Source organism: Cupressus sempervirens, chromosome 8 (assembly GCF_028749045.1).
Source record: "Cupressus sempervirens isolate cs-2001-9-10 chromosome 8, ASM2874904v1, whole genome shotgun sequence".
NCBI lineage: Eukaryota > Viridiplantae > Streptophyta > Pinopsida > Cupressales > Cupressaceae > Cupressus > Cupressus sempervirens.
This window is the reverse complement of record NC_143125.1, coordinates 772126234-772151321: the sequence shown is the minus strand read 5'-3', so window position 1 is coordinate 772151321 and position 25088 is coordinate 772126234. Positions and strand designations below refer to the sequence as shown.

Below are 25088 nucleotides of genomic sequence, written 5' to 3'. Positions count from 1 at the left end.
CTTAGCACTCATTGGATCTAGGTGATGCTCACAGGGGTGAAGCACCGGGACTTCCCGGGAGGTCACCCATCCCAGTACTACTCCAGCCTGAGCGCGCCTAACTACGGAGTTTCCTCCATAGTTAAACCCAAAGCTTGCAACCCCATTTGCAAAACCTTCACCAAGTGTTGTGCCTTATGAACCATTCATTAGAAAGCCCCTTAAGCTCATCAATTGATAAGTAGGCGATAATTTCCACAGCTAGTCAAATTGTGATATGAATATCAGGATTTAACTGTGTGATTTTTAGTCAAACTCGATGACCCATATTTCATGAGTAGTGATTCAACATGAATCCATCTCTCACGAGAATAAATGGAACACTTAGCACTCATTGGATCTAGTTGATGCTCACAGGGGTGAAGCACCGGGACTTCCCGGGAGGTCACCCATCCCAGTACTACTCCAGCCTGAGCGCGCTTAACTACGGAGTTTCCTCCATAGTTAAACCCAAAGCTTGCTTCGCGATCTTTTACATGTTTAGTTCTCAAATTTTTTGAGACACAAGAAAGACTTGGATGGGTAGGACCAACCAGTTAGGACCCATTTTTCTCATTTTTATTTTTGCTAAATTCCAATGCTTATCACTTTTGAGATGTCAATCAATAACTTAATACACTTAGTAACAAATTTTGCAAAAAAGCTATGTTTTTTTCCCTTCAAAATTTTAGTTTTTTGTTCTAAGTTGCCAAGTTCTTGCTAAGATGAAATTTTTAGGCTTGTTGAGTACTCTCCAAGTTGGAGTGTATGAACTATGCTACCAACTTTGAGCATCTTGGCTTGAAGAGCATCAAGATGGCAATGGTTGGAGCATGCAAAATCATGATCTCAATCCTTACTACATCTTCTATGCCTTGATTAACAAATAGTCTACAAAGTGTTTCCTAGTACCTTCGATTGGGTTTCCTAAATGGGGTGACTTTTGTCGCTACAAAAAGTTGCTCAACATTATAGTATTTGGGGCTTAATGCATATTCAAGAAGATTAAGTGGAGCAATCAAAAATTTTCCATCTCTTTTTTTTTTTATTGTAGTTGTTTGAAGAATTTTTCTTCAAGATCTTGTTCTTTTGCATATATGATGACTTTTATCTTGTCAATTTATTGAGTTACCACCATCATATACCTCACCCAAACAAGGCTTATCCATGTCAGTGTAATGGATCATGCTTAGTGTGGGTTTAGTGAAATTGTGAATAGTTGGCCATTGAAATACCACCAACCATAGTTTGCAAACTCTGAGTACCTTTTTTTTTTTTTTTGCGTAGTGTGTTTTACAAATTTAGCTCTCTTTTTAGAGACAAGAAAAGCTTGGATAAAAATGAGTATGCGGGTAAATTGGTTAAACCATATTTTTTTCATTTTTTTTTCTTTTGCTATATACCCATGCATTTTCTCTTTTGAGATGTTAATTTATAATTTTGAAAAAATTTTCCTAAGGAAAATAATAAAAATGTCAAGATCTAGGAGCTCAATTGATAACACAAGTAAGAGAGACAAAATAATATGATCAAATGATTGATTCAATATTTTATCAAATGATAATGGATGCCCAATCAATTGAATAAAAGTAGATGTTTTTGAATATATAGGCACTGCAAGATAACTAAGAGATATGCATGAGATAACCATCAATTACACTAGGTGGAATCACATGTCCATATCATGCATGAGATAACCTCTCAATCATAGTAGATGGAATCACATGTCCATCAACGGGGAATCATCCTGCATTGTACACCAAAGTATATGCAACAATGAGCGAATGATAATGTGAGAGTAGTAAAGGAGGATCTCACTCATAAAGAGGTATGAGATGACTACTAACCCCACCTCAACTGGATTTCCATGTGCTAAAATGAAATGCAAACTCCTATGCGACATGTCAACTAATATACAAATGCATTATCCTAAGTAAACTATAAGTAAAAGAGGGAAACCCTAATGGGAGTAACCCCCCCTCCCCCAAAAGAAAAAAAGAAAAAAAAGAAAGAAAAAAAGAGAAAGATGAAAATATAAGATCCATGGATGGATAGAGTAATCAAGACCCCCATTATGACATACATCATGCATATACAATCAAGAATTCCCATATAGGAGAGAAGTTCAAGAGAGATCCATGGATGGATAGAGTAATCAAGACCCCCATTATGACATACATCATGCATATACAATCAAGAATTCCCATATAGGAGAGAAGTTCAAGAGAGACCAAGTGCCTCCACCTCCCCCCCCACAACAAGACCCCCATTAGGACATGCATCATGCATATACAATCAGGAATTCCCATAGAGGAATGTACACCTATGGTAGATCCTCTTGGATCAATGTAGAAACCACACCAAGAAAGCTGAATGGTGCTCTTCACTTTAGGAAGAAATATCACCATAGGTGTATCAATGAATCCTCGCCAATCTCTAGGAAAAATCCTCAAAATGTATGATGCCTCAAGAAATTGGAAAGGAATCTGTCTCCCTAATCTACAATTTAGGAGTCCACGAACAAACCTACATTGCATGTCAAGTAGTCATCCTATGGAACTGAGTTTGGAAGGCGAGGAATTGTATTGATACACAAGCAACCATGGTTGTATGAATGCAAGAATCATCAGGAGCAATAGTAGAAATTATCTCAACTGGAGAAGTAGGAGCTGCAAGTGGACATTTTGGATCACAAATTCATGATATCATCTGTATGAAAACAACATCAATGGAAATGCTATCTACATCATCAAGTGGAATGAGACTAATTGCAACAAGATCAGCTGGGAATGAAGGAACATGTGGATCTCCATATATCTCTCAAATAATAGTCCAAATTGTGCGTGGGCACCTAATATCGCTGATCTTGGGGAAGATTGCACAAAAGAGAAATGAACTAAAGCTCTCACAAATCAAACATCTGATATGATTATTCCTTTGCTCACAAATGACTTGATTCCACAACATCTTTGGCTCAGGGACAAGTACATAAAGATGAGGCAAGAGATTGAACTGTGCACAATGTGTGATGATTCCTTTTGCCCATGATGTATAATTCCCCCATGCAAAGTTATGATTGTAGGATGTGATGTTATCCCCATGATTTTATCCATGATGCACTTCTCACATCAGAAAAATGAGATCAAATCATTGCACCCCCGCACAATGCAATAAATCAAAGAACTTTCCCAAAATAAATGCTTTTGGCACTTTACATGTAGTGCATGTACAATTGCCACTTGCCAATATGGACCAAAGTGGACTTATGATTTTGATGAACACATTAGCAAATATGAAGCTATAATAGACTCAACAATATAAGACACAATATCACTTCAAGATCTGATAAATTACAAGTGCCAAAATAGACCAAATGCTGAAAATGATATTTTCACCCAAATAAACCTATAATCTCAATAGCAAACGTTGAAGTTGACGAAAACTTATGCACTTTCAAAAAAAATTGAATCTAAAAATGAGTCCCTATGAGTCCCAAGGAAGCCTCCGAAGTTGCAAAATCAAGGATTGCTGAACTTTAGCTGTGTAAAAAATAATTTTCGAAAATTGCATGGACCAAAATCAAAATCATTTTGCAGATCTAAGAAGATCGTGAAATTCCAACACAATTGGAAAAATGCATTAAGAAAGGAGTTCAGATGAGTGAGTTATGGGCATTTGAAAATTGGGTTCACTATTGAAACTCTCAATGGTGAAGGCTGCCAAAACATTATCCCACATGCATGCTAGAATGAAAATGCTTCCTCTTTATATACATCAACACACAACTATTAATAAAGCACGGTGATAGCTTTGTACCAATTGTGACTCTGTGATTATATTTTGAAGATCAATTCCAGAATTGAGAATTTTTTCTAAGAATAAAAAAAACTATTTTGATATTTTTTACACAATTGCAAGTCATGTTGCACAAATCTGGTTTGCAATTTTTTTGTTTCAGAGTTGACTTTTGCCTTATATGGCCAAATTTATAGGGATGGCCACATAGACACAATGATGAGGTCAAATATTGCTCTAGACAATCACAATAGCTGCATATCCCTGATTTGAATCGTATCCTTCCAAAATTGAAACCAATAGCTCTCCATGGCTAACCAATGACACTCTATGACTTTGCTACCCTTGTAAGATTTTGCCTAAGGCAAAGAATGAAAATGCCAAGCTCTAGAAGCTCAATTGATAGCACAAATAAGAGAGACAGAATAATATGATCAAGTGACTGACTCAATATTTGATCAAATGATAATGGATGTGCAATCAATTGAATATAAAGTAGATGTGCTTGAATATATAGGCAGTGCATGATAAGTAGGAGATATGTAAGGCATAACCTATTAATTACACCAGGTGGAATGACATATCCACCAGTGGTTGATCATCCTTTATTGTAGAACAAGGTATGTGCAACAATGAGAGGATGATAATGTAATGGGAGCACTAAAGATGGATGACACATATAAAGAGGTATGAGATGATACCTAACTCCACCTCAAGTGGATTTCTCCAACACCATGTGCTAGAATGAAATGCAAACTCCCCCACGTCTACATGACAACTAATATGCAATTGCATTATCTTAAGTAGACTTAAGTAAAGCATACATATAATTAAGTACACCAACAAATTTAATACACTCAATAACAAATTTTTCAAAAAAACTATGTAGTTTTTTGAGAAATTATAATTTTTTGTACTTTCTAAGTTGTTGAGCTCTTACCAAGAGTAAAGTTATGGTCTTGTCAATTACTCTTCAAGTTGGAGTTTCTGAACCATGCTACCAACTATGAGTATCTTGTCTCGAAGAGCATCAAGAGGATAGTTGCCGGAGCATGGAAGATCATGATCTCAATGATAACATCCTGTATGCCATGAATAACTAGGAGTCTGCAAAGTGTTGCCTGGTACCCTTGATTGGGTTCAACATATCTCTATGGGGCGACTTTTGTTGCCACAAATAGTTGCTCAACACTACAATTTTTGGGATTGCATATTCAAGAAGATTTAGTGGGTAAGTATATTGTTCCATCTCTCTCTGTCTTTTTTTTTTTTGTGTAGTTTGACCTTGTTCTTTTATATATATGATGACTTTTATCTTGCCAATCATCGAGTCAATGACATCATGTACCTCATCCAAACAGGGTTTATCCATATGCCTTAAACATGCCTTGTGATATATGGTGGTTGTTGATGAATTTATGGATTGCTTCAGCCTCAAGATTTACTTGTTTGATCCAATCAACTTTTGGGCGAAATTTTTTACCATAAAGTTGAGGGAGTGGAAATAACAAGGTGTCTACAAAATGTGTGAATGAATGACGCCATTTTATTTTTGCATATGGTCAAGGGAGTGGAAAGCACAAGGTGTTCACAAAATGTGTGAATAACACATGATGAATAATTCAACCAAGCACTCTATAGCTTTAGTTTGTTTGTTATAACTTGTACAACATTTGTAGAGCCCACTTTCTTAATGGCTTGATAAAGAATGCTATCAATAAATGCACGATCCTTCACCTCTTCTTCACAATCTATTGCTCTAAAAAACATTGCCCGTCTACAAGACACTACATTAACATTGATCAAAGATCAAATTTTGTCTCTCTCCATCCATTATAAACAATTGGCTCCCTTGTTTCAACCCATGAATCTCTTAAGCTCTTAAAGGGACCCTCTACAAATTTCACTTATTTTTCCAAATAAGGTGCTATTCATCTCAAAACATTGGTGCTTGTACCCTTTTGGAGCCTTGTTAATCACTTTCACAATTTGTTGCCAATAGGGTGAGCAAACAACATTGAAGGTCAATCCATTTGCATTGACACATCTTGTATCTATTGTTTGACAATCTCATGAGACTCATTATGAAATGCCATTTTCCAACTATCCCTTTGATGCCTTATGTGTAGAAGCCACATGTTGTTGCACAAGGGTGGACAAAAATGGATGGCTCTTTGTAGGTTGAGAATGAGAAGGTGGTAGAGGGGGCTTTATTCCCTTAGATCGTTTCTTTGACAATGGATAATTTGACTTTTAACCTGTTGCTTGATCTTCTTTTCAATCTCGTCAAATCAAAATAGGAGAGGTCCTTTCTTTAACAATGGATAACGATTTTTGGCTTGTTGCTTGATCGTCTTTTTCTCGCTCTTTAATAAATGCCAAGATTTACACTTTTGGAATGTCATTACCTTCTTTTTGTGGACAAAATTTTGATGCCTTGTTAGCCTATATCATTTCAACATAATTTGTTCATATTGTAATACCTAAGACAACAAGTTCAATAAAACAAACGGATTTAATTTTTATAAATAAAACTTAAGAGTTAGTTTGTGTTAAAAAATTATGCATATTTTATAGATACCTAGAAGAATGAAAACAAACTAAATTTTTTAAATCAAAATAGGACGTCTTGTTGAAAAAATGTAAGAAAAAACCAAAAGATTCTAACCACCTATCTTTTTTGAAGAAATCTTCAACAATCTCATTGACAAACATCTACTTGCAATTTGTACGAATATACAAAAACCACTTGAAACATTCGTCAATTTATCTTCAAGTGTATTTGGGCAATAGCAAGCAAGAAAATAATTTCAACAATGGACAATAATGTTTTGTTTTACATTCACAATAGAAAAAATGAGCTTGCTTTTGCCTTTTTGATGTTTTCTATACCATGTTTTAGGGGTTAGAGGCGATTTGCACACTTTGGGGAAAACAATCGAAAAAGAAAGTGCAAAATTTTCCCATTTGGTTAGGTTGCCTTGGGTTCTTCTGGGACAAATGTAGAGGGAATTGGCAAAACCCAATAAAAAACCATAGAGATTTGGGTTCAAACCGTGAACTTGGGTTGTACAGGTGGTGAACTAGTAATGTAGGTACAAAGTAGATTAATAGTTAATGGCTCCTTTGGAGCAGATTGAAAGAACTTGGAAAAGTAATAGGAAACACATGGATTTGTTGTGACAGCTTGAAAATGCACCGAAATTTGTCATCAGTTCATTGTGCCAATAGGGAAAGGAGGCAAGACTTGGGATGGATTTGTTGGTGTAATTATCAAAAGACCAAAGTGTTGAGTAACATGGATCGGTTTTTGCAAATGTAATTACATTGTCATTGTTATAGGTGTGTTCCAAATACAGATCCCAATCTCTTATAAATATAAGAGTAGGAGACATGTCTCATGAAGAGACATGTCTCTATGATTATTCATTATTAGTTAATATATATTAACAATATAAATCACAATATAACATATGTATTATATAATATATATGTATAATATATAATATATATATTCATAATATTATATATATATATATATATATATGTAGTATATATGTGATATATATATCAACTTTGTATCTTACAATTAAATCAATCCGACTAAGGCTATAAGCTTAACAATCCCTCTTAGCTAGGGAGGATTTGTTATGGAACACAATATGCTCTCAAGCATATGGAGATATATCATCTCAATGTGATATTCCTGGAATGACATTTACGGATATCAACATAAATCCACTAACACACACACACACACACATATATTAACATATATTACATATGGAATTTGCTTCAATTCACTATGAGGCTAAATTTCTCAACACTCCCATTTTAGCAAAGAGAGAATTAAAGCAATTATAATACAAGATTTGAACACCACCTTAAGTGTGGTCTATGATAGATTTAAGTTATGGTGTTTGGCAAAATTTGGCCTGGAGAATCATAACAAATTGATTTTCATGGTGTCCGAAAAAATCTGGCCCGAAGATCCATGATAACACTTTCTTCCAACACATTTGTAGTTAGGAGATATATCAACTATTGATATAGTCGTCACCATACAATAGTTACCTTCTAGTTGATACGTTCGTTATCATGACTTCCAACACTTTGGGACAACAACTTAATGAAATCTGTCATGATAGAAGGGTCTACCATTTATAAGATTGTCACCTTACAATAGTTACCTTTTGTTTCCATATGTGAATAAAAAATTGTCACCTTTCATTACATATCATATGTGAAATAGCAACCACCATGAAGCCAGTCAGGGGGTGGTACAAAGGTTTTCACCTTAATTTTCTCTTACAGAGAGGAATGCATTACAAGGAGTTTCACTTAGAACTTCTCCTCATAGAGAAGGTATCATTCACAAAGGATTGCACCTCAAAAATTCTTCCTCTGAACAAAGATCCTAAAAAATTAGGTTCAATAGTTACTCCCTTAGAGTCTCTCTTCCCCAAGGATTCTTGTTAGACTCACTTTGAATTTGATATCTAATTTTTTGGTGATAATTCATCACTTCTTCATGATATACATAGGAGTAGGCCCATAAAAATCATGCAGTCACAGACATGTATTTCTAGACTTCCTCTTGAGTATCAATCTTCTAAGCTCCTGTGTTGCTTTAGAAGAAGTGTCATACTTCCTCTTAATGTAGAAGAATTTGATAATCTCAATCATCAAAGATGTTTGCTTCAAGAGCCTCATTTTATCAATCTTGATCATTAGGGTCTTTGGAGCTACTATCCTTCTTTTCCTCTAAGAATATCCTCAAACATAAAGGAAAAGATCAAGGCAAATAACCCTTATAGTATGTATAGAATTACGAGAGAGACTACAAAGAGTAGATAAATGTAAAACTTATCTACACATTTATGTGGCTATGGTCTCATCCAATGTATATAAACTTCCTTCAATCTGTGCTACCCATCTATTGAAGACATTCTTTTAATCCCTTCCTATTGCCTGATATGCTTGATTAATAGTTATTGTATAAGACTTGTAAATTGGAGCATGGCCCTTATGATTTCATATTTCATTAGTACTTATACTTGTGAATCACAAACCTAAATGAGACATTAGTACTTATACTTGTATAAGACTTGTGAATCACAAACCTAAATGAGACATTAGTATGAGCATTATATCAAAAACATGATAAATAACTGGATGAAAGCATGAAATAATGACTCACGAGCATCTCATCGCTCTCTATTCCTAAGGACCTACTAGATTTAGTTCTCAGCTGCAATTAAGCTCATAGATGACAACTTAGAAATGGAGAAATGAAGGTAGGATGAAGATCTAATGCTAAAATGGATACAAATTCAGCTAAATGATGAAGAACAATGCTATGAAATCAAATAAACTAGGCATGATACAAACTAAATTCAGCATTGTAACAATGCTCAAATGATCTTGGTATGCTAAAATGACTATAATGCAATTTCTAGAATGACAATGGATGATTTGAACTAGGAATGCACCCTATTTATAGTGTTTTCCCAAGGCTTAAGGGGTGAGTTATGGCTAACCATGGTTAAGGTACGGTTTGAGTTAAGGGGATGATGTGTTCTCCATGAATGGTCAAGATTGCATGATGGAGATGAATGGCTAGGATAGCAAAGGCTATTCGTAATCCATGTGAGCTTGTCTCTCGTCTCTCATTGGTTGAATTTGATTTTGTCCTCTTGTGGTTGGTGAAAGTTCTTAGGAATTAATTAATTCAAAGAAATTAATTAATTCAGTCATAGGTGATGTGTCATGTGATGAGGTGGATAGACGTGAATGATGTAGAATTTGGATTTAAATGAAACAATTAATAAATTTGATGGTAATTAAATGTTTAATTCAATTACATAGGAGGGGAATTTTTATTTAATTTAATTAGATTGCTTGATTTTAATTAATGTTTTCTCTTGACCAGTTTTAGGTGTGTACAAGCTCCTTATTTGAAACATAGAGATAAATTGTCTTATTACTAGCTATCGGCCCACATATTGGAATGGAATTTGCCGTTGTGTATTGGCTGAGTCACACCTAGTTTGCAAAGTATAGACATGGAAGATTCAAACATCAGCAAATGGATACACACACACACACGCACACACACGCACACACGCACACACCCACGCACACACGCGCACACAGACATGGAAGATTCAAACATCAGCAAATGGATACACACACACGCACACGCACACACACACACACGCACACGCACACACACACCCACGTGCACACACACACGCACACGCACGCACGCACCCCCCCCGACACACACACACACAATTCTAGCCAAGGAAAAAGAATAAGTGCATTCTAGAGGAATGTATAGCTTTTGGTAATTTTGTGAGAGTTTCTTTTTATGGATCATTAGATTTTGCATGGCGTTGGCCCATTTTTAAAACTCGTCAAGTCTAAACTTTTCATACTTTTGGATAATGGTTTCTATGAATGTGTTAATCTTCTGCATATTATCCTAATCCCTCATGATGAGTTTTGGAAAAGGATTTGTTTATGACCTTGCCATGAAGATATTTACTGATAAAACATTCCTGGAGACAATATTTAAAATCCCAGGCTTCGTATGCATAGCCTGATGAATTGACCGTTTTCAGAGATCAAGTGAAGATGCAATAGATATATCAACAGATCAAGTGCCCCCCAAAGATGCCATTCTGATGTAATAATTACCGAGATATGTAGAAAAGGAATTTCTTAGCTATTAAAAAACGAAAGAGGAGAGAGGTTTATTAGATATTGTTGGAATACTTGTGGCAGATATACATCCCAAATATGAAACTCAGATAATAGAATTCAACCGTTTGACAAAATGCCTTGGGGGCATGTTTACCAAATGTAATTAACCACATAGGCATACATGTATTTAACCACTAAATCATAAGCCACGTGCCTTAGTTGTTTGATAGAAAACTTCTGAATGTCTCACTTCAAGGAATGAGCTGAAAGGATTTGCATAATTCATGTGAGTTCATTGAATGAGATTTTTACATATTTCAATTACATGATTTTCTTGTTTCTGGCCAGTATCTTGGGGACTCCCAAAAACTTATTATTAAGATTTCATTTGGATATATGGTGGTTATGTGCGCATGTTTCCTTGATGCTTGTAAATCATATACAAACAAAGAGGTAAAAGAAAAATGGCTTTCAAGAGAGAAAAATGTTGCAGCTAAAAAGTGCCCTGATTGACACTAGTACAAAACGTGGAATTACCCAATGAGGATGTCCAATGTCTTCCCATTTCTGCTTCTGGATAACATACAGGTGTCAAAGAAAATAAGAACCTTTATAATACCCTACAAGGTCTCAAAGGTAGCATCAGAGTACACTGCAGGGTCAGAACATCTTATATAGGGGTTTCTGGTTTGCAAAGCATGGTGAGATTTCCTGGATAAATTCATCAAAGACTGCGAAAGATGTCATGAAGATGTTCAATTTCAATATGGTCTCTGGGTTCTTTACAACACAAGAACATTTATTCAGATGCATAGCCATTGATCAGATCCTATCAGGGAAAACATACACCATGAGTAGACAAACAGGTGTTTTCTAGAAGATGACGGTCAATTGTTGAGCATTTACTGATCTTTTCTAGATACCTCAAAGAGGAAAGATTTGATAAAGTATGAGGTTCTGTTCAAATGACTGAGATATACGATGAACAAGTGAAAGATCTTCTTGGCACAGATGCCTCAAACACTAAGTTAGATATTTGAAACAATGGACTCAATGTACCAGATGACTGTGTTTTGCCAGTCTACTTTAGACTTGATGAATTGTGTCCAAAAGAAACGTACTGTTAGCTTGACAGCCCTCAATGACCACAGCAGCCTTTCTCAATGTATTGCCTGTGCATGTGCAAGGCACAGACTGTGCTTCCTGATGCACCTTTCAAGCTGCCTACATTTAGTGGACCCTGTTGGAAGTGAAAGTTGGACAAATCTGAAGTAACTGGAGATCACTGGAGATAATAAATCAAACAATCTGAAAAATATTTTGACTGTATAACAATGTGCACTGTGCAGATTCCACAGAAATTTTAAAATCAATTTGTTGAGAGGCCTTTGGAGTCAGGTAGTGTTAAGTGGTCAGTGTTGGGCGTGCTAGGAGGTTCAAAACCTTTCTATCCCTGTGATATAGTCCCAAAAGAAGCTGAATAATTGACATTAAGTGGTCCGTGGAGAATGTTTTGGGTGGTATTGAAGGAAAGTTCTTTGCACCTATCACAAATTGTTGTCTTCATGCATTGAGAGTGTGCGTCCGACTATGATTGGTGTTTTGAAGAAGTTAAAGAACTTTGTCTCAACAGAGAATCCTGAGATAGATGTACCTCTCTTACATAAATATTTAAAATCTAACTCTCCTCTTATCCTTGATAAATTGTACTACCCAATATCTTTGGAGCTGATGAAAAATCCTATTTTTGGGGCCGCCAGATCAACATATGAGTAGGCTTGCAAACAGGAATGGATGGATTCACACAATGACTGCTACTGCAGAAAGGCTCTGTATTGCAAATTAAGTGCTAAGTGGTATGAATCTAAGAGTATTGAGCTACCCAAGAGATCAAGCTCTAGCAAATGTAGATAATCATGTGGGTTGGTATTGGATAACCCTAGTGTCTAAGATGCTGAGTGTGTTCTTCTCCAAAGACTGTCAGTTTGGGACTTTCACCTTAGAGTTTGGACTTTTGAGGTGATTTGTTGGAAATCCTGTATTTGAGAAAGTTACAAAGAACGCAGTGCAGGGATCTTGGGCTGATTGCTCTGAAATTGATCCTGATGAAGCTCAGATTAATGTTTTTCAGGCTAATGGACCCAAAATGATTTCGAGATTTCTGCAAGTATAGATTACTGAAAGCATATTTATTACTTGGAGATGAAGAATATTTATTTATCTTCGAAGAGGCTGACAAAGCTTCCATACACTATCTTGATGATTATCCATGGTATGTGGAGGTCAACATGAATTTGGCAGCTGTTGTATGGTCCTTGTTTGACAGTTTGAGGCTGCAAAGGATTTGAAGGGGCAAATGAAATTGTTGACCCCAGACATTGTTTCTTGAAGAATGTGATGTACTTATCCCTGCTGCACTTGGGGGTGTTCTCAACAGGGAAAATGCTAGTGATGTAAACACTAAATAGTAAATTCATAATTGAGGCAGCAAATCAACCGACAGACCCTGAAGCTGATGAGATTTTATCAAAGAAAGGAGTAACTATATTGCTAGACATATATGCAAATGCTGGGGGTGTCACTGTTAGCGGTTTTTGTGAGTTTAGAATATTTAAGGTTTCATGTGGGATGAAGAAAAGGTGAACATGGAGTTGCAGAAATATGTGACTCATTGCATTTAAGAATATCAAGGATGTGTAAGGTACATAACAGTGACCTTTGCATGGGAGCATTCACTCTTGGAGTAAACTGTATGGCTGAAGCACTGATTCAGAAATATACAGTGACATCTTATCTGCCAATTATATGATGAAAAATATTTTTATTAAATTTCAATTGATGATGTTCAGACTTACCAATGACTTAATATTTTAGGAGTGGAAAAAAATAGCTTTTATCTTCCAAGGATCAGTTATATAAACTGAAAAGGGTCTGGAAGGAAATCCTTTAAATATGTATTCCAAAGAGTACATTAGGGTCTGAATTCTGAAAGTGAATGTCTTGTCATATCAATCAGAGGTAGGTAATTTGATCAGAATTTTTCATAAGGGGAAAGATAGCAGTATAGTGCTCAGAGAAACAAGATCTTTAGTACAGAAATAAAGAGTTTTTAAACTCTCTGATTTTGTCCAGGAAATTAAGATGGAGTTCTGAAACTTTGCGTTCATTTGTATATCTTTGTGATTGTTGTTCGCCTATGTCAATAGCATACATTCTTGGATAATTTCATCTAGTACAGTAGATCATGATTGCGATCATTTTATGAGCTTTTAGTCTTGAATATTCACATTATCTGAAGGGAGCTGCTGTTATTTTCCTGATCATCTTGTGTTAGTGCTGGGAGGGTGATCTTTGTGTTATCTCTGTTTTTTCCTTAATTTGAATTCATATTGCAAATGTATCATAGCTATGTGCAGGTGTTAGTTTATTTTTCCTTATTTCTGGTTAAAGAAAAACCCAGAAAAACACAAATTACATTGAAGTCATCAGTTTTCCACAATAAATCATAAACAGTAGGCTGCAGTTTCTGGAAATGATTTTTCTTTTCTTTTTTGCATCAACGTTTCAGATCACACTTTGATCCGTCATCAGGATAGAAGAGAGCTGAAAGAGAAAACAATAAACAGATTAGAGTTTTTGCATCAACGTTTCGAATCACACTCTGTGATCCATCATCAGGACTAGAAGAGAGCTGAAGGAGAAAGTAATAAAGACTAGAACAGAACTGAAGGAGAAAATAATAAACAGACTAGAGGAGAGCTGAAGGAGAAAACAATAAACATGCTTATGTTTTTCTCCTTCAGCTCCTTCTAGCCCCAATGATGGATCATGGAGTGTGATTGGAAACGTTGATGCAAAAACTCAACACAATCATATCCAGAAACTGCAGCCTACAAATTACATAATAAGAGAGAGTTGTATCTCTAAAGTTCAGAGGAAGATCATGCAAGCAGTGGTGATCTCTCTAGTTGTTTGGTAGCAATTTGTCTGTGTCTGGGCGAGAAGAGTCTTTTGTTTGTTAGTCTGAGAAAACAAATCTGTTAACTACCACATGATAGATATGTCTTGTGAGATCTTTATTAGTTTGGCTGGAATTTTTCTGAATTCATCTGGAGGTTTTTTATATCTACCATGTTTTGGGTTTGAATATGAATTTTCTATCACTCCGTCCGATCAGTCAACAAGGAAATAGGCTAGAGCTTTGGCTTAGTAAGTTTGTTGCAAAGAGTGACAAATATTGGGTGATTTATGGTAGTAAAATTGATAAGAAAGCCAAGGACTATAAGAATACAATATTTAATGAAGAGTGAATTTTTTAAATCAGCTATGATTGTGTCAAGGAGGTTTGGGTCTCCCAATTTCTAAACCAATAATACACATCAGAGTAAGACATTGAGCTACTGTAATGCCCCATTTATAATCATAATCAATAATTAAATTGTTTAAAAAGGTCATAAAAGTATGTAATTCCTTAAGTGACCTCTTTTATTTCAATGGAAAATAATAAGAGGACAACTTTATTACTCCAAGGCTGAAGTAAAATTTTAAGAAAAAGGGAAATATGAAAAAGGGGGAAATATGAAAAGAGGGGGAAGTTAAAAAGGAGAATTTGAAGAGTTTGTCAAAAGGTTTATAAAAAAAAGTGAGAGGTTCATTTGGGATATGTTGAGTTCATTTTTTTTCTTCAATTGTAACCTTTGTAGTTCTGGAGTTTGGATTTGATTCATCTCAGCCTCTAGAGGAGAAAATCCTCTTGGGAAGATCAGTTTTGGTGGTGAAAAATTCCAACCTAGCTGGTGTTGGCGGAGTCACTTAGAATCCACAATGGTGTTCAATGATGGGTTTCAAAATTGACTGTCTTCCTTGAATACATTAGCTGTAATATATATTTTGATTTTTCAAATGTAACTAATGTTATTAATTAACATTACAATAAACACTTGTGGGCAGTGTAGTTTAACGCTATGTTTATAAATATATTATAAATTTATATCTAATATATTGTGTGGAAAGTGAGGAGACCTTTACATGGTATGCTGATGTAAACAGAAAATCTTACTAGATTAGAGGAAGCTCACTTTTGGGTGTATGTTTCATCTTGGCACTGATTCAATTACCTGGTGTTGTAGAAGTCAAGCATTTACCGTTATGTATTGAGACAGATTATCAGCTATAGTGAATGCTGCATGGGAATTGACCTGGATTTGTGGATTACTATGTGAGTTTAGTATTCCCTAGAAGTGGTCAATTCCATTTAAAAAGAATTGACATGCCATATGGATTAATAGTGATTCAATTGCCTCAACAGGATACACCATGGTGAATTGTATGGAGTGTTGAAATTCAGATTCATGAAGATTGATGAACCAAATTGCAGACATATTCTCAAAGTCATATGGTGAGAAGCACTTTACCAACTTGTGATGGATGGTCGAGCTCATGGAGGTTAACCATGATGCCTAATCAGTTCAGGTGGTCAGCTTTAATGTCTCCTTCCTTTGGCCTCAACAAGTTGTGTTATTAGACGGATGTTATGGAAAACCAGTGTTTCTTTGTGTTTCTAGTACAGGGGGATGTGGTTTTGGGTATGGTTTTGTGGATATTAGGGACAATAGAGGGATGAAAAGGAACAGCTATAAAAATGTCTTTGAGAAATTAAATGAAGCTAAACTTTAGACAACTAAATAACATATACTGAATTTTCATTGGCACTCTTACACATTTTTTTCTTGTAGGGGGTTTTCGCAATATTTTTCTCAAAAGGTGTTCTAGTTTAATGCACCAAATAGTGTTAAGCTGTCCAGTACTAAAGGGAGATGCCTCTTCGAAGTTCTTGTTAGGAAAATTGCATCATAGGATGCCTATAATAATTATTTGTTAGGTTTGTTAGAGTTTGTTAAATTGGTTAATATGATAATGTTATGCATGCTTGTCTGTATTGAGCCATCGAAACAATCCAATATGTTTAGGGAGGTCATTATGAAGTTCCTCTTGAAATAGGATATGGGAGTCCTATGCACAACACTTTTCTCTTCCTCACCCAGCAACCATGAACTTGTCCTGCATGTGCTCCTTGCAGAATGGTCTTGTTAGAGCAAAAAGAATTGAAATTGCTTGCATGTGGATCTTGCATCAAATTCTCTTCTACTTCTTATCATTGATTGTCTTTCCTTTGATTTGTTTACCCTGGTTGAATTTTTGTGGATAACTCTATCAACAAAGAGAAGAAGAAAGTGGGAGATTCATAACAATCTTCTTCCAAGAAAATATGCAAGGAATAGTGACTACGATACTCAAGCTACTTTACATTTGAGCTATATGTTGAAGGTTCAAATTTTATTCTGTCTCATATTTTTCACTTTCAAATCAGATTAAAATAAGAGGGAGTTTATCTATCTGTCTATCTATCTATCTATATATTTTAACAAAAGGATTTTCATAGCTAAATCTAAGACATTTAAAACTAACAACCCCCAACGTTCATAAAAGTAACTGATTCCATTTCACATGACATTAACTTCTTTTAACAATAACAGAAGGTAACTGTATTAATATTCAGGATCGATTATTAACTAATCTAACTGTAATTTCATGGTCAGTTGAAAATAATAGAATAATGACTATCTATCGTGAGAATAAACATAAACATATTCAATGTAAAAAATTTAACCATTCCTAATTGTAACCATGTTCAGCTGAAAATAGAGTAACAACTATCTATCTAAATAGGTATCATGCTTATCTGAATATATACATATTCCTATTCAATTTAAGTGGCAATTAACTATTTTAACTGAAATAAGACGACTATCTAACATATATGTAATCCATGATAAACGATTAACAAGTAAGAAGCAAGAGGATTGAAAACATACAAGTATTATCGAAGAATCTTTTATCTGGTTGTGCAAGTCTTGGCATTGGTGAGAGGAGAAGCATTGATATAGGCCTAACCTCCCAACCTTAGACCCTACTTATCCCCACACATCCTAACATATTAGAATGACCCTCCCTACCTGGGTTGGGCTTGGGATGTTCTTCAGTCCAGCCATCTAAGCTACCGGGTGTTTTGAGTGCCCACTCAGTTTTGTGTTACGGACATCAAGTGATCATTGGATGACACATATGCCTAGAAACTACCTTGGTAGATAAGCATGAGCTATTAACTATTTCATTATTAAGATATTCATATCTAATTTCATTCTTGTTTCCTTGCAGGTTCATTTCACCTCTTCACCATCTCTTGGCTATTAGCCAGTCAATCCTAGGTGCATTAGAATTTATGAGCTCGCTGCCCCCTTTCCACCTCATCACCATTGTGGCCTTATTGCCGATGATTCCCAGGTGCTTTGGATGAGCATACTACTCATATTTTACCTGTGTCATGGTTCAGAAATAGATAATTATTGTTGTTGATATTCATATTGTTTATGATGGTTCTTGTTTTATTTTGAGATCCCTAAGTTACCATCGACTTCTTTATTGACGGTTTGAGATACAATGAATATATATATATATATAGAAATGAATATGGAAGGCTCTATGAAATTGAAGGTGGCCAACAGCAATGCTACAAATGATAATCTCTATCTTAAAACTGATATATCATGCCTAGCCGGCTGCAATATGTATTAAATTCTGGAAAACGGCAGTAAATAAAATGTTGGAAATATTTCATAACCTGGTTTATGGAAGACCTTGGCTTGGATTTGGCACCCTCACAACTTCTAGCCGGAACTCTTGCACAGCTTAGTTGAAACACCCAAATTCGATCAAGCTGGATACGACAATAGCAGGGCATGGGTGGATATAGGTAAAATACTATGATATTATGGAACTCGGCTTGTTGCAATGTATACAGAAATAATAGTAGATGATTGTAAGCTTGGGAGTTCCGGTTTTGCGACTTCTTTTATGGCTTCCATATATAATACTAGCCGTGGCTTCTCAGTTTCCAGCAGTTTCAAAGAAGTCCATTCGAAATCCAATCATTAATTCGATTTGAAAAGATAAGGAAAAGTTGAAAAGATTATAATTTTCATTAATTATTATAATATGTTCTTATATACGTTCACGTAAGTATATTAATGGAGTGACATCATTAAATTACGTTATTATAATTTATTGGTGCCATTTCTTTTTTTATATTTATGTGTTCGTATGTAAGTGTTTATTATAATATTATGATGAAAACTAATTAAAAATCTCTTAAGGTATATATTATATTTAAATTAGATTATTTTATATTTTTCTTATATTGTTTTCTTAATAGCTCATGTGGGTCCCATAATGTATCTTGTGGTCAAGTCATCGTATCCCTTCCAAGGAAATTTAAGGTCATAACTGCTGATCCTGATGACTGAACTAAGCGAACATCCCATTCTGATGATCTTGTTTAACAATGCTTCCCCCCTCTTCATCTTCTCCTGCAATCACCCATGAAAACACTTTTGCCATAATAATAATTCCATAGTAATTCATATTAAAAGAAAAGAAAAAACATAATCATTTTTCTAAATCAAACAATTGCTAATCATCTAATAATAGTTATAGGTTACCGACCATTTCATCAACAGTTAATGCAACGTATATAAATAACTATCTATTTCACATGATCATGAAAGAATAATTCGTTAAATCCAACAGTTTCGAACAAATTTAAAATTAGGTCAAAATTTGGGATGTAACATATATATATATATATATATTTTGTAGAAGTATTGATCATTAGAAGGTGCATTATGGTGGAATTCAGCATTGTCAACTTTTCTTTGATCAAGGGGGTTTCAAGGACTTATAAGTTGAGAGGAACATCACATTGATTGAGACGTTTGTAGGCAAAGACTTTTCACTTGGCAAGTCGAGCTTCAGTTAATTCTTTTTGAAAATGATTTATGGGATATTGTGAATGGTACTGTGTCAAAGCTGTTTGATGTTCAATTTTAAGTGGACAATAAAATATTGATGGGCAACACCTTTGATTGGTCTTGGAATTTCAGATGCATACCTCCATCATATTGATTTTTCAAAGACTTTAGAGCAATTTTGAGAGGGTTTGAATGCCTTGTTTGGATCACAAGCATCAAGTGCAGAGATGAGCTTAAAACAAAAAGTGTTCGGGTTGAAAATGATGGAAGGTTTCAAATTGTTCAACATGTGTAAGTTTTGTTCCCTAATGAATCAATTAGCTATGGTAAAAACTAGAACAGATGGTGATGATGGTAATGCAAATACAATTTTGTTAAATAATATGGCTGCAATATATGGTAATGTTGTGTTACAATGAACAAAGTAAATGTTACCCTAGAAGATATAATATATTCTTAAACTAATGGAGCTTTGTGACTTGATTATAGAGGAAATCACAATGTTTTTTAAAGAACAAGCATAACAATTCCTCTAAATCCCTTTTTTCTACATCAAAGAGACTGTTTTTCCAAGGAAGAATCTACTATTGCAAGAAAAAAAGGCACGATTATTATGAATTGCAATTAGCGTAGCAAGGATCTCCTTGATGACAAGATAAAGACAGATAAAGCATTGGCTGTGGACAATGATGAAGAATGTCTTTTTGAAATAGCTACTGAAGACCTTGAGAAACTTATTTTCTGAAACCTTAGTTACCAGATTTGGGCAACTGGCCCCCAAATCAGATCTGGGTCCGTACTGGGTCTGGATTCGGGGACCGGTCTGCATCTGATTTGCAGACTATATGTCTTAAGTAGTTTGTGAATTCTATATTATGCTTTTCTTTTGAAGGATGAATCATAATGTTTGTTTTGACATTTGGCATTGATGAATGGTCAAGCATCATAGATTCATAGTATGAAATAATTTAGTTTTAGAATTATGTATATTTCTCTTTTTTTTAAAACTATATATTATATATAGATATGAATTCTTATGAATCATAATGGGAATTTTTTTTTCGCAAATCGACGAATTGGATTGTCAAACCTGAATCCGTCCCCAAAGCTGGATTGGCAACTTAGATTAAAACAAATCAGAAATTTGCATTTGTGGTTGGATGGTGTTTGTTCAGTCGCAATTGTTGGCTGTTTGTGAGTGGATTTGTTTGTCCCAATTCACATGATGTATGTGAGTGAAAGTATTTGTCTACAATGATTTTTGTTTAGTAATTAAGAATGGATGTGTCTGAAATCATAATTGTTGTGAGCAAAAGTTCGTCCTTGTTCATCAATGTGTTTGTCCTTATTCTTGGATGGAAGTACAGTAAGCATAGTAGATGATTCTTTTGGTGCTTGACACCACCTCTGTATTGGCATTCGTTTTATGCTGGTGCTGGACCTATGTCTCAATCTCTCAAACATCTATTTCAAATTTTTTCAAAAAATAATTTTTCATCTTGTAATTCACTTAAATATTTGTTTTGCATTAGTTGTAATAATAATCTTAGGACATTCCTTTTCAGAATGCAGCAAACTCTTAGTAGGAATATTCATTTGACCCCTAAAAAGTTACTTTTGTTGATAATTTGTAGCCTAATGTCCTTAGGTATTAGGCTTAAGATGTAGGAAGTTTAAACTAGCATTACCTCAAAAATCACCAAACATGGGATGTCTTTTCTGTTGCTCAAGACCATGTTTTTGCTACAAATTTACCTTCGATAACTATGAACTGGCTTAGTCCATTTCAACCCCAACAGTTGACCAAGCTAAGCCTGAAAACTCTTCTGTGGGGATGGCTTTTACATTCAGTGACTTTGAGATATGACAATTACTATCTGAACTATTGATAAAAAATTATTATCTTTTTGTCTGCAAGAGTCATGCAAGCTACTGGACTTTGTCATGTGCTTGACATTCACATAATGCTGTAATAAACATGGAAATTTTCTGGCTAGAGAAGCCTGAAAGGATGCTGCTCTAAAATACGAATCCATGCTCTTAAGGATGCCCCCAATGAATTCAGCTTTCCCTCTTTTCTAAATTTCTAATCTTATGGCTATGGCTTTCCTATTTTTATCTGAGTATACATTGTTTTTAATTGCAGATTATCCTAAAATAGAAGAGAAAGCAAAATTGATTGCCAAAGAAATTGGTGTTGATAATTCATGGAAGAGCATTCCTCTTAGAAATGCTGGTGAAGATGATCTACAGATGATAGCTGTTGCTATTGAGGAAGAAATTGACACAGAACTAGGCAGGGACTGGACTGCACAGCTCGGTGCCAATTTGCGCTATAGTGTGAAGCTTAGCAAATCACCCCTCCACAGTAAGCAAATGACACATGGTAGAGTATTGGATAAATTGTTTTGCAACAATGATTTTGATGTTCCTGATTCTCCAAGTCATAAATGGCGATTTGGAGAATCACATTCTCTCCACTCACCAAGAGGCACAGAAGATTGTAAACAAAAAGTAAGTAGACATAAGAAGTTAACAGTTGCAGGAAGATGGTGTGGGAAAGTTTGGATGGCTAAGCAAGTTCATCCATATTTACGGAGACATAATCTTCAAGAGGAAACTGGTTTTGTAAGCAACCAGGTAGGATGCACCAAAGTTGATAGATCTTGTAGACGTTCGAGAAAACGAACAAGTCTGATTTTGGACAATAAAATCATGTTTGAAGAAGACATGAAAGAAACTTGCAATGAAAATATATGCATTCCATACACCAGTAATTTGCAAAGTCAGCCTATAAATGAAGGTTTATGTGGGAAAAGAAAATTGGATATGGAAGAACGAATTTGTGAAAGTAAGAGAGATGTTCAAGTTTTTAAGGACAGAATGTTAGATTCTTCAGATCTTTCAAAGAGTGGTAACCCTTCACTCAAACAAGTAAGGAGTGATGATCTTTTGTCTGAACAAGCTGATTCATGTAAACTATATGAACAGTTATCCACAGAAGCTGAAGCTCTATTGTCACAAGGAGGACCCTGTCATAACACATTTGCAGGTAAATCAAGACAGAAAAGAAAGAAACAAACAGGGTGGACCCATGGTGGTGATTCTGTTGAAGTATTTGCAAATCCTGCAGAAAATAGTGAGGACAGAAGTAAGATCATGGTTTCTGAAGAGCATGCCAGTCCAGGTAATGAAGCACTTATGTCACGTGATCCTTTTGCTTGAAAAGAAAAAACTAGTTTATACTTCTCTTGTACATTAGGTGACAAGCATCCACCGTACTTTAATAGAAGCTTATAGAACATAGTTTTTAATATTATGGTCGTATCTTTTAATTTCGATTTGAATTTTTTTTTAAGCTTCTAAACCTCGTTGTTTTACATTACTGACTCAGCTGATTTTAATTTTGATAAGCTTATGATTTCAATGATATTGTTTTTATTACACCTTCAGGCCCAAGAACACGTTTGAGAACCAGAACACTGGAAAGTAAGGCACCCACAGTAGCCACACATGTAGACAAGGTGTCTGGAAAGCAGTGCCGGTCATCATCGAGAAAGGTGTTGACAAGGAAAAAGATTACAAAAGCTACTATTTACAAGGATGATGAAGATGAGGGTTCATATCATTGTGACATTGAAGGATGCAGTATGACTTTCCAAACAAAACAGGAACTTCTTGTGCACAAGCGCAATGCCTGCACTGTAAAGGGATGTGGGAAACGGTTTGGTTCACACAAATACCTTTTACAACACCGTCGTGTCCATTTAGATGACAGACCTCTGAAGTGTACCTGGAAAGGTTGTGAAATGACTTTCAAGTGGCCATGGGCGAGAACTGAGCATATTCGAGTTCACACTGGAGAGCGACCTTATGTTTGTCCTGTTGCAAGCTGTGGCAAGACTTTTCGATTTGTTTCTGACTTCAGTCGCCATAAGAGAAAAACTGGCCATAAGTAGTGGAGCCTTTTTGTTCACACAGTACTTGACTTTTAGATACAGTGCAACATCTATCCTTATTCTTCTTAGATGCACAATTTGGTGGGGTCATCATGGTTGAATCTGGGACTTTAAACAGTAGATTATTTAAGCAGCATTGATGCTTAAGAAATTAAGGGGTTTCATGAAATGGATTCAGTCTCATTGTTGCAAGTGTATTTTTCAGAAAATATGACAGATTAATTCACGTTTTGTGAAAAAGCAATTGTGGATAGGATTAGGCAAGAAACTACATAGACAAGGTATTCACGACTTGGAACTTTAAGAAGGTCCAGTCGACAAAGCCTTCCATTTATCTTGTACATTATACTCATGGAGAATTTTTTCTGTTTTGTATTGATAATTGTCTTTGTAGATACTGTTCACAGTCAACAGCATGGAGAATTGCTCAGGCACGTGATTCTCTGTAATTTTTAGTGCTTTGCATGCTGAATCCATTTTGTTCCCTTTTGTGTGTGGATTCCCCAGCTGATAGATGACGGCTTCTTTATGGACATGCCTGTTTAAGTTCCACAGAATAAAACAATTAGCATAGGTACAAAAATAATAATTAATAGTACATATTTGCACCAAACAAAATGTTATTATAATTGATTGACCGTAGACACGGATGAAAAAATGAACAAAAATCAAGGCTAGTGGAGAACCATAATTGATTGATATTCAAAGGCATCTGGGTTCATGAATTCACAATTGCAATTTCAAATAGGATTTTGTTGCCATGTACCAATCGGCACTTGTCTAGCTATTGAACAAACATATTGAATGATGGTGCTCTAACAAACATATTGAATGATGGTGCTCTATGCATGCCAGCAACTAATAGGTGGCATCCGTCTGTGTGGAACAAATCGTTTTAAACCTGAGCCAAGCAGTCTTTTAAACGTAAGAAGCTCGACACAATGTGATGCAACTTGAGTTAAATATAGCAGGCCACTGGCCCTTGCGCAAATGAATGGGCACTGCACATAATAATCAACGCTCACTAGCCTGCCTATATTGCAGACAAGAAATGGCTCAGTTTATTGAACCCAATGCTAGTTAGTGGTTTATGGCACCATTAATTCAAAATCTGTGGGTTTATTGGAAGATTTCATCATACATATATTTTTGAATTTAATGGCCCAATGACAATATATTGTCAACCTTTACTTGTATCTTCTATCTGTACTTGTAGAAGATCAAGCTCGTCGAGAAAATAGAAGCATAAAGCTACCGTGTGTTACTCAGAGGATTCCATTCATCTTTTCTAATTTTTAAGTGCAGATATATTTTGCTTTTACTTCCCATCGTATAATGCTCATGTTACAGGCTGATTCATTGCCTACAGCTATTTTGCAAAAGAGTTCGTGGGATCCAAATTTACTTTGTCAAAACTTAATCATTGTTTTGTTTTTAAAAAGGTAAATATTTAATTACCATTTAAGATCTTTTTAGACGATTTCAGGGCCTTGCACTGAACCTTACTCAATGCCAAAATTTAATGCAAATTTAACGTAAGGAATCTTAAAATTAGCACTTGCGCCTAAAGAGATTCAAGGGATAAGTCGATAGGAAATTAGAAGTAGAATTCAAATGTGAAAATTGAAAAAATATATTCTTATATAAACAAATTATAAATTTTCTATATTATTTAAAATATTAGTAAAATATTTAATATTTAAATTTCTTTTGATATAATTTATTTGCATTTATTATTTTA

The 25088-nt window shown here is 35.1% G+C and overlaps 1 protein-coding gene across 9 annotated transcripts in view; it reads left to right on the top strand.

Moving 5' to 3' along the window:
• The window catches only part of LOC149544693 (lysine-specific demethylase JMJ705-like), a 179752-nt gene extending 156012 nt beyond the window's left edge, over positions 1–23740 (top strand). For all 9 annotated transcript variants that reach the window (XM_089795270.1, XM_089795267.1, XM_089795273.1 and 6 more), the window contains 2 exons: positions 21535–22575; positions 22842–23740. In XM_089795270.1, coding sequence (XP_089651396.1) covers positions 21535–22575; positions 22842–23347 — 1547 coding nt within the window. In that variant the 3' untranslated portion in view covers positions 23348–23740. The remainder of the gene's footprint in view (positions 1–21534; positions 22576–22841) is intronic.
• Positions 23741–25088: the final 1348 nt, after the last annotated feature.